The sequence below is a fragment of the Dermacentor silvarum genome, chromosome 5 (assembly GCF_013339745.2).
Source record: "Dermacentor silvarum isolate Dsil-2018 chromosome 5, BIME_Dsil_1.4, whole genome shotgun sequence".
Classification (NCBI taxonomy): domain Eukaryota; kingdom Metazoa; phylum Arthropoda; class Arachnida; order Ixodida; family Ixodidae; genus Dermacentor; species Dermacentor silvarum.
The window spans coordinates 14,464,943-14,475,288 of NC_051158.1; the positions used below are offsets into that span (position 1 = coordinate 14,464,943).

Here is a 10,346-nt window from a genome sequence, read left to right on the forward strand (position 1 = left end):
ATGTCACTATTATTCATAATTGCTATTATTCTAATAGCACCAGTCACGATACGCTTTCTTACCACCTAATTGTGCAAAACGGAGAGTCTGTTTCGATTATGGTTTCGATTTCGTTTTTGCATTGGCCAAAGGCAACTCAAAGCTGAAAGGAGGCGTTCTGCGTGACGTCATGGGTGGGATCTGGAAACGCTGTGCTAGGACACGCTTTTCTCATCAAACCAATGCGTCCTTGGACGAAAATGGATCGACGTTAGCATCAGTCGCTGTGGCGGCTGTAAAGCCTGTGTGGCCCATGTAAACATTACGGCGCTGCATTCATTCGATTGTTGTCACGTGCAATGCTCTACCGTGAAAGCTGACATCTGCTGATCTAAGCAAGCCATCACCCCTTCTAATTCTGAGTTCTTGTTTTGGTGGCGACTTCGTGCTCGAGTTCCTTGGGGCCGTGGGAGTCGAGGCTTTCGGAAACCACGGTAATGAAGTGCATCGATTCTTCCTCGATCGCGAAGCGTAAACACGCAACCGAGGTGCGCCCCGCGCGACGCACTCGCGTCCGCCGTTGTGTAAACAGTGGCTGCGTAGCGACAGTGTGGAAATGTCCGCGCGGTTCCTTTCTATTTTTAAAACAGGCAAGCCTGCTGCCGTCATGAAGGTGGAGCTGGGCAGTGCCGCGGACATTCACTTTGCCGTGACCAGCCACAACATCGAAGCCATCGTCAGGCACGTTTCTTCGGGAGGCGACGTCAACGCCAAGCTCCAGGGAGCGACGCCTCTGGGAGCAGCGCTCTGCAGGTCAGCCTTTCGATCCTGGGTACAGCGTACAGGATGTGCAGAGAACACCCCCCGGGCAGTAGTTGTGCGCGGTAATTGCAGCACCTTTGATGTCTTTCGATAGCGCAAGAAATTACGGGGTACTGCAATTTAAAAAGGGGGCTTCCAATTCAGTTTAAATACTCATTGATTGTCACCTGATAAGGGAAATTCGAGTCCTGAAATACCTCCTAACATTGAACACCACTCACTTCACCCTCATTTTTGTTTTGCACCCATGATGGGCAATTAGATCTTGATGATGATACTGTTTGATGAAAAGGTAACAGTGGTAGCTCATAACCACGAAAATTGGGATACACATTTGCCAAATGACGCATGTACAATCCATATCCGACCTACTGCATGCAGTGCAGTGAAGGGTAGAACTTGTTTCAGCCAATCCGTAACAAGAGCTGATTGGACGTTTCAGGGAAGGCAGGTTTCGTCTTGGTCTCTTTCTTTCTTGGCTTCGTCTTTCTGCACGCACATCATCATGAATGCTGTACAACTTGCCAAATTCACAATCCTTTTGCACTTATATCCCTTCCATGACGCTGACAGAAATGGCAGTGTCACGCAAACGGTGATCAGAGGCAGACAATGGCGGAACCCTTCATCCAGGTCTCTTTTCTGGTTGGCTGACGCAACCCATAGCATTTGCAGCCCTGCACAAAGTTGTTAAATGAAGTATAAATAGCTGTAACGAATCACCACTGACTTGCAGGAAAGCATGGGACACTGCGCAGATTCTGCTGTCGCTTGGAGCTGATGTGAACCAGTTCAGCCGAGACAGTGTTGGCCGTGAGGAACCACCGCTGTGCATTGTCTGCCGCCTGGGAAATGTCGACATAGCAAAGATGCTCCTTCGAAACCCTAGTATGTTGTCCTCGTCAATTGTGCTTTGTCGCTTGTGTCTACAAACTTGTTAGCTGGAGCTGCTGTTTATGATTGCTGTTTTCGTATTTTTTGTATTCACGTCACACATTGCCCAGTATTAAAAGAGAGAGGGAGCTCATTATTAAAAGGCAGAATCGCTTTTGAGCATAGTTTGATAATCAGAATGGTTATTAAGGGAAGAAATGTGCTATTAGAACCAGCAGAGAATTTGAAGAGATTTAAGAAATTACATGTACAGATTAGTAGGAGCAAATGTCCACTCGCTAATGCAAAGTGAAAGTGTCATTCATAGTTTAGTTTAGTTTAGTGTCATTCATAGTTTAGTTTAGTGCACCCTACGGGTGCCTTTGTTGTGAAAATTAAATGCACATGAACCATAAGCATATTGAATAGAGGTTGCTGTCTGTACATGATGTTTTTGGGATCAACACATGGTCACAGGGCACCAAAATGTTGAAACGTGAGAAGTAAACATATTGTGAGCAGAATAAATATTACAGTGAAGATGGACAACAGTAGCGCTGTGTTATTGTCTCTCTCCTTCTTTGTGGTGTCTATTCAGCACACGAAATGTTTACTTCCGAAGATTGCCAACAAGCCTAATGCCACATCATTTTAGAATACACCTAAATATATATTTTATTTAGCACTGGTCAGTATACATTTTCTTCTACTCTGCTCTTTCAATGGAAGAGATTTCAGTGTTGACTTTGGCCTGCAAAAGACTTTATTCAGCTAATGATGATAATGGATTAGTTTGCTGTCGGTTCACAAAAATCACTTAGTATGCACAAGAACACATTCAGTCTACAGCTCAGTCTCTCTGCAGGCATCCGTGTGTGCCGCAGGGACATGTTCGGCAAAACGCCTCTCTGGCTTGCTACCAAGCACGGACGGCGCGACCTCGTGTACCTTCTCCTCGTCCACAACTCCAGTGTGCGTGGCGCCACGTGCTTCGCCGACTGCCCCATATGGCTGTGCGCCCGCTACGGCGCGCGACACACCATCGCCGACATGCTTCTTGCTGCCGGAGCACCCCACGGCTGCCGCGACGGAGCAGGGAAGGACGACGTGGCCTGGGCGATGGAGCGCGGGGATGTAAAGCTGCTGACCGTGTTTCGGCTCGCTGGTTTCGGTGCCGGTAAAGTGTCGCCACCGAGCCTGCAGTGGCTGGCTAGGCGGGCCTACTGGATAGGCCAGGAGGGTAGGAGGGAACCGAAGGGGCGGGACCTTGAGGGAATGCCCAGAAGAATCAGGGATTATGTGATGCTCAAGGACATCTACACGCAAAGCAGTCAGCGCTGATGTCGTGAGGCCATTACCCGATTCTGTTTTCAAAGAAAGTGGTGCTCACCCTCCATCTCGACAACTGCACAATGCAGCAAAGGTTAGGGCTCTTGTCAGCCAATCACTAAAATAAAGCAATAACCGTAGCATTAGCATGTGGGACGCAAGAAAGGTGGCAGGACAAATGCTCGCCCTGTCACCTTTCTTGTGTCTGTTGCCTTCACGCTACAGTTATTGCTTTAAGTATGAACTGACTAGCTCAAGATTAAGTGCTGCTAAGCAATCCGTACAAAGAGCTGGCTGTGTAGTCTGACAGGGGAAGGAGGGCTTGCCCATTGTTAGCCGCTGATCCTTCGGTGAAGCTTCCATTCAGGTGGCCTCACGCGGAGGGCGATCAGAGGAGGTTGTTCCGAGGACCCCCTTCTTCTGGTTCTTCTTTTCGATTGGCTGGCATGACCTGTAGCTTTCTCTGCACTTTGTGGAGTTGGTGAGAGTATAGATATTGCATACGTAGCCCTCTGAGTTGAGGGTCCCAAGTTTCGCACAATTCCGATACAGCACTGCGTGCTGACCTGTGTGTTTGAGACCTAGCGCTGGCATGTTCGGGTTGTGTGTACTGAACTACGTCTTGTTAGGCATTTGGTGAAGCCATATCAGTGCAAATAAAACAGACAAAAAGCAAAAGACAAGGCACCACAGGCGCTCATGGTGTCCGGTCTTCTGTTCTTTGTGTCTGTTTTATGTGCGTTGATATCATCAAGTATCAACCAACTAGCCCAAGAACAAGTTATCTTAAATTAGGAAAAAGGCACAGGGGTGCACGGGAACCTGCGTAAGAATTGTACTATCAGCATAGAAAACTTAAGACCTGAGAAAAAAATTGAATATTTCTGCAGCCTGGGCATGTGTTCTGGCATTCAAATTTGAAATTTGTACTAGTATACCCACAGATAGCATTGTGCAGTTTTAATGACTGGAAACACAAACTGTTAGGAAATTAAACTTTTTTCACGGAACTGACATCCTGTAAATTTCTGACACTAGTGAGAAGGTTCAATTACTGTCACATACATCAGCACAAAATATGACAGGTTCCATTGTAAACTGTTTTCTGAACAGAACATAGATAGAGCTGTCCATTTTCATCCATGGAGAAAGTACTGCCTAGACATTGCATACGTAGACAGGCTTCAGATTCATACGAGTCTCAAGATTCCACGGGGCTGAAGTGCAATATTTGCTTTTGTACACACCTCTGTTCTTGGCATATTAAAATGGCCCCATCATATGTAGCCACGGAGCCACCTGGTTTCATGCAGATCAGAGAAATGCAAGTAAAGTGAGTTTGGTTGGCAGTAATATCTGTGCTGTCTACTAATAGCAACTAGTACAATGATACAAGCCTGTTCTGCAAAACCAGATGACCTTTTGACATCAGGCTTGTAGAACATCGTACGCAAAGGATACGAGTCATAGTTTTGCTGTTCACTAGCTTGATTGAAAGAAAAGGTGGGGTGGGGTATGGGAACGTGCAGACATGAATGATGAAGCACTTGCCAGCTGCTTACCCGTTTTGCTGCATCATCAGTATAGGCTAGTGCTGGTATCAAAGTAGTGCTTGTGATTATGAGGAATGTGGCTTTTGCTGTTGATGCTATGCACAGTTCCCCCACCCACCTTTAGAGACGTGGAATATCTGGTTTTGATAAAATGTAACACACGGTATTGGCATGCGACGTGGTCGTAACTGTTGGCTATGTGCTCTCATGTTGCTGACAACAGATCTGAGCTCTGTACATTGGCATACAAGTCACCTGGTGAAGTGATGCTTTATTTTTGTTTTTTCTTGAGGAATGGCTAGTTGTGTAATTCGAAGTGAGAACTGGAACAGTAACCAAGATCAGTAAATGAGTGAACATGATCTGGATCGGTGAACTGGATCAGGTTCATGAGTGAAGTGTCCTAATGCCATCTGCTGTGTCAACTTAGGGATGAATGGTTATGTTTGTGCTGCATGCCTGGTGTGATGAGGTCACTTAGCTACAATACTCGGGATAATTATATCCTGCATTGTTAAAGGAATTGTTAATTAATAACAGGATAATAAAGAGAGATATTAAGCGACCTTAGAAATATGGTTGATGCTTCTGAAATTTGTGAATAGGTCAGCTTTGCTGTGAGCGCAAGCGTGATAAGCCAGAAAGAGCGCAAGAATGGAAGGTTGGTGGTAATACCACATTGAAATTCCTGTACCAGCTGCTCATGATCACTTCTTAATACAGCAATCTCGAGAAATGATGCAGTTCGCTGTAGGCAAAGTACGCTCGTTCGTGGTCTCTTATTAGAGGCCCCTACTGCATTTGGGACCTGGAGGCAGCCGAAGCCTTAGCTAGTGAGGCTGTCCAGAACAAGTTTTCAACATGCAGTAGCATTTCTGTGTGAAATGTGACCACAATTTGCACCTAATATCAATACTACAATCACTTTGTTTACACTGTACTACATTGTATAAGTACTAGATAGTGACTGCCACTATGGTAAGTACTACGTGCACCCTGCATAAAATGTTTCAAGCCGTCAGAAGTGGCAGCTGTTTTTATGGATCTTATAAAGGTACAATTGAACTTCGATATAACAAATTATTTGATACTGAAGTAAATCTAAGACCTTTCTCACTGATATCAGCACGTAACAAATATATGCTTATAAAAAACATACTATAACGGTAGGCAAGAGTATTCCTTGCCAGATGTGGCTTTGTCATAACAAGGTTCAGTTGTACATGGTAGCAACCATTCCTTATGCCCACATTTTTTTCTTCTCTTAGCAGATGAAATCTGTAAAACTCTTTTCATCTGTTAAGTTAAATTGTTTATTTGTCTAGCTCCTGCAGAGATATAATATGTAAAAGAGCTTCTATGCAGATTATATGGTGCATTTTTTTTTTCTCTGTATAGTTATGTACCATTGGTCACTTTTGAATGGCTGGTGTAGTTGCTTTTACAGTACTCAATTACTTTGGTGACTTATGATCTCTGTGAAGGTGTTTCACTGAAGCCATGGGTGCAATAGTACCGTAATGATAGCATATGGCAACAAAGAAAGCATTTATAGTGCACTACGTCATTGAAGTTACATATTTATGGAATACCGCAAGACTTCTGTGCCTTGAGATTCTCAGTGTGATGCTTTGAGTCGGTCGACGAGCTGCACACGCAAGTCTTTCTCATTGTGCTGGTATATGTTTGCAGTAGACCAAAGACTCTCGACCTTGTAGCCTGTGTATCAAGACAAAGGGGAAACAGTTGTGGTTGAAGATGTTTGTTATTGCCGTCGCCGTCTTATTTATCGCGAGACCAAGTTTGCAGTGTGATGTGTTGGCTGGGGAATGTTTCAAGATGGTCTCTATTTTCACTGCTGTCTTACTATTTATCACGTTGGAAATATCTTGCACTATGCAGTGTGTGAAACAGTGCTGTATTCTCTCTAGTCAAGTTTGTCGATCAGTTAGCACTGCTGTCTTGCATTTTAAATGTGTGGATAAGTGATGATGTCTTGGAACGAAAGCTCCCTCCATTTGACGTCAATTCGCACGCTGAACCTATTAGAAAGAATTTCCTACATTTAGCCTTAGGCCCACGACTAGACCTTTTGTAATAGCAGGTTCGGAAAAGGCTAGTAAGATAAAAGTCCCACCTTGACGGTGGTTGCTGGTTTCACTGGTTACTGTACGGGTGACGTATGAACTGATGTACTGTGCGTCACAGAAGTTTCCATGCCAAAGTGGTAGCAGCCTGCTCGAACATATGTGGACGCACCGAGCTTGGCGGCAATGAGCCGACTTGAGCCAGTAGAGGATTCCAGAGTCCTCTATTACTCTGAAATCATGCATGTTAGCAGGCAGTAGTACTGCTACATGGCAGTATGTTAGAGCCAGCAGCATGTGATCTGGCCTGGTAACTTTTGTGACAGATAGTAGTATAGTTGTGCTGATATGAAAGTGATTGTGACCACATTGACCAGATTTTATGAATAGGTCTATTTTAGCTTCATCTTGATCTCCTGAAAAATAAATGTTGCAGGATGAAAAAAAGGTAGAGAACAGTCTAAATTGATGCGCCTCCTAGCGCTCCATGCACAAAATTTGCTGCATCAGGACATTGTTATCCAGCTTGGTTAAGCCCAAAGTGATTACGTCAATTTTGTGTGCGACTGTACAGTCTTGGGCTTTATGAACGTGAACACAGGATCGCCTACCACTTTATGCAGGCAGAGCACTCTTGTGAGCAGCTAGTGCATTCTCGTTGTGTAAAGGTTTAACAGATGCACTGCTTAATCACTCACATGTCTGATACAGTCAATACTGCACAGCATCTGAAAATGATGGAACATGCAGTCTTGTGCTTAAGTGCATTGACCTACGGTCTGGCAGTAGGCTGTAGCAGATGGCTCACATGCACATTATCTATTTTCTAGACAAGCCATGGGAGTGCACTAGCCACCTGCCAGAATGCTCTGCCAGTACCGAGCAGCAAGTGCTCACATGTTCACTATCAAAGATAGTGACTATCTGCCATTTGCACCCATGGTGATAATATGATCACAGTGCCCCATGGCCATTATATGATCCATGTCTGGACACGTAATGATTGCGCAAAACTGTGCGTGCATGGTTCAGGAAGCTTCGTTATTTGTCGGCAGTGGCTTTGTAGCTCAGTAGGAGAGATCTCCCTTCGTCAAAGTGTTCACTGAGCTGTGCAGACTCGCACACATATGAATCTCGCTGTTTCGTGAAAGCCGGAACAGGTGTGCAAGGCTTAACTGACAATGTGCAATGTTTCTCGAGGTACAGAGAAGTTGGTGCCAAAGTCTGGGTGTTTATTTTTTTTGCCTAGTCTTCAATGCGGCACGCGTGCAACCCTCCTCTGGTGCTGTGGCGAGATGTATTTGTATTCGTGGTTGTGTTGGTGGCACACTTTTGAATAAAGGTTTTGAGATTGCCTTGATGCTGTGCAGGCATTATTCCGTGCAGAAAACTGCTGCCGTACTCTTGATGTCAATCCCTATATAGAGTTTCCTACAAGTATTACTTAAAGGAAGTTTTGTGCTAGTTTCTAAGGGAGCTGCGGGTAACGCGGTTCAGCCAGCAAGGGAGTGGATTGGCTTGAAACTTTCTGCTTTGGGCTTCAAATGGCTTTGCGACTTTGCAGTTTGATCATTTTCAACAAAATATTGTTACAAATGCACCACTTTACAATGATTGTGACCTTCATGAATTTAGAAAAACATGGTTACTTGGATTGCAAGCGTGCAGATTAGACAAATCCATGTGTACTAACTACCTATGGGTGCGACTGTTTTCACCACAATCGTGCAGTACTTGGATTGCAAGCGTGCAGATTAGACAAATCCATGTGTACTAACTACCTACGGGTGCGACTGTTTTCACAACAAATCCGTGCAGGGGCGGGGCCTCGCCGCGATGACGTATCACCATTTTCTTTTTTTTCTTCTTCCTCTCTGTTTGGTGGCGTTCCAACACGTTGGAACGGAGAACACTCTGAGCTGGTGGTGACTAGGCACAGCTGTGGCTGCTGTTAAGGGATCGATGCTATTCCTAAATAAACGCATCACTGTTTTGATGATCCAAATATAATCTCACTATCCAGTCTACCTGACTGGAGCAGTATTTTTTTATTTGGGGTGTTGCTAAGCTGCGCTCCACAACAACCCAACGACCGCCGCTTTGCATCGGCACTGCGGCACAACCGATCGCACCGCCAAACAGAGGAAAAAGAAAAAAGAAAATGGTGATAGTCATCGAGGCGAGGCCCCGCCCCTGCACGGATTTGTTGTGAAAACAGTCGCACCCACTACCTATCATTCCCATGGTAGCTAACAATCTCGGCACCATAGTTCCCTCTAGTAAATTTTGGAGGGAGCCCTCTGTCCGCAGAAGCTATCTCCGAGAAGCATGCTCCGAATAGTTGATGCAGCAGAGCCCATGGAGGAGGTGAATATTATTGATGCCGCCTTTAATGACGAGGAATCGGGTCTGGGCTTCACCTACGAGTTGCCAATTAATTAAATCCAGCTTTTATAGACATTTAGACACAACAGCTAAGCCGGCTAGCAAGGCCGGTTTTCCTAAATCCAGTATTGGTATAGGCTGGTTTTCCTAAATCCACTATTCGTATCTCCGTTTGTGAAGGGCTTGTAAAGAAGTAGTGCTTAAAATGATTTGTAAAGCAATAAACTTTCAATTGTCAGTCAGCGCTCGTATTGTCCATTCCTCGTCCCTCGTATATTTCGCTCTGCACCTATACATCAAAATGTTAACCTACGTACCAACTCACCCAACTTGCCGTGTTGAAGCAGTTGAAGTTTAGTGCCTCCTCTCTTTTTCTACTCCCTCCTTAAGTCTGTGTTTCCTTGTCACGCTATTATGCATCCCTTAGTTTACTCTCAAGCACATCAGTTTACTGGGCGTTTTACTTTAAAATTTCTATGTCGCGTTTGATTACATCTAAGCAATCCCCTGACAGACAGAAACTGACGTGGCCTTCAATAAACCCTAACATTGCGCTCGACAACAGACTTCCATAGCTACTGCGGCAGGTCAATACGAGTTCAATGTACAGTTTTCACGTCCACTGTAACAGCCAAGTAGTTAAAAGCAATTTGCACAAAATCCTCGCGCTCAGTTCAGCACACAGCTTTGTTGAAAAAGAAAGTTATCAGAAATGTCATGGCAGAGTACTCCTGACAAATTCTGCACCTGGGACTTTTTTTTTTTTTTTCAAATGGGTCAAATTCTCAGTGGGTCAATGCTCGGCATGCACACTAGGTGGCATGAGCATCAACGTGGCCAGAACAAGCCGCACAACAGAGGCAGGTTCTTTATTCTATAACAAATAAGGAAGGCCAAGAATTGCAATGTCTTACCATTATCATTCTGCAATCTTCAAGCAGTCTTTAATTATCACAGATGCAACATCTCAGCAGGTCTACGCCACAGAGCTAGTGCTTGACTATGACATCGTCTCCAGATGGCTTCTGTCCAAATTTTTTGTTGTAATAGCAATTATGCGGATGTTCCTAGTGCATTTGCACCATCACCATTTAGTCAAGGCATTGACAGACATGCGTGGCTCACGCATGAAGGGTTAGATCTCTGGAAATGCAAATGCGATTGGCTGGAAAAGCAACGAAGCCAAGAGGACACACCATCATGCCGTGCTCCACATGGGGGAAAAGCACCGTTGGCAGTGCCACGGCCGCTGGGTAAAAAAAGGTGCGGCCTGCCGCGTGGGGCGCGCTGCTATGGGAGCGAACGTGATGGCCATAGT

General features: G+C 45.1%; 1 protein-coding gene across 1 annotated transcript; it reads left to right on the forward strand.

Moving 5' to 3' along the window:
• The first annotated feature begins 646 nt into the window (after positions 1 to 646).
• Positions 647 to 8,003, forward strand: LOC119452912 (ankyrin repeat and SOCS box protein 14). Its single transcript, XM_037714871.2, has 3 exons — positions 647 to 792; positions 1,538 to 1,689; positions 2,540 to 8,003. The coding sequence occupies exons 1-3, from the start codon at positions 647 to 649 to the stop codon at positions 3,013 to 3,015; spliced, it is 774 nt and encodes a 257-aa protein (XP_037570799.1). The 3' UTR covers positions 3,016 to 8,003.
• The last annotated feature ends 2,343 nt before the right edge of the window (positions 8,004 to 10,346 follow it).

Excerpts from the sequence above, each read along its gene's own strand:
- LOC119452912 (XM_037714871.2), top strand. The coding sequence starts at position 647 with ATGAAGGTGGAGCTGGGCAGTGCCGCGGACATTCACTTTGCCGTGACC. Across the intron at positions 793-1,537 it reads CTGGGAGCAGCGCTCTGCAG|GAAAGCATGGGACACTGCGC; the intron begins GTCAGCCTTTCG and ends ACTGACTTGCAG. Across the intron at positions 1,690-2,539 it reads GATGCTCCTTCGAAACCCTA|GCATCCGTGTGTGCCGCAGG; the intron begins GTATGTTGTCCT and ends GTCTCTCTGCAG.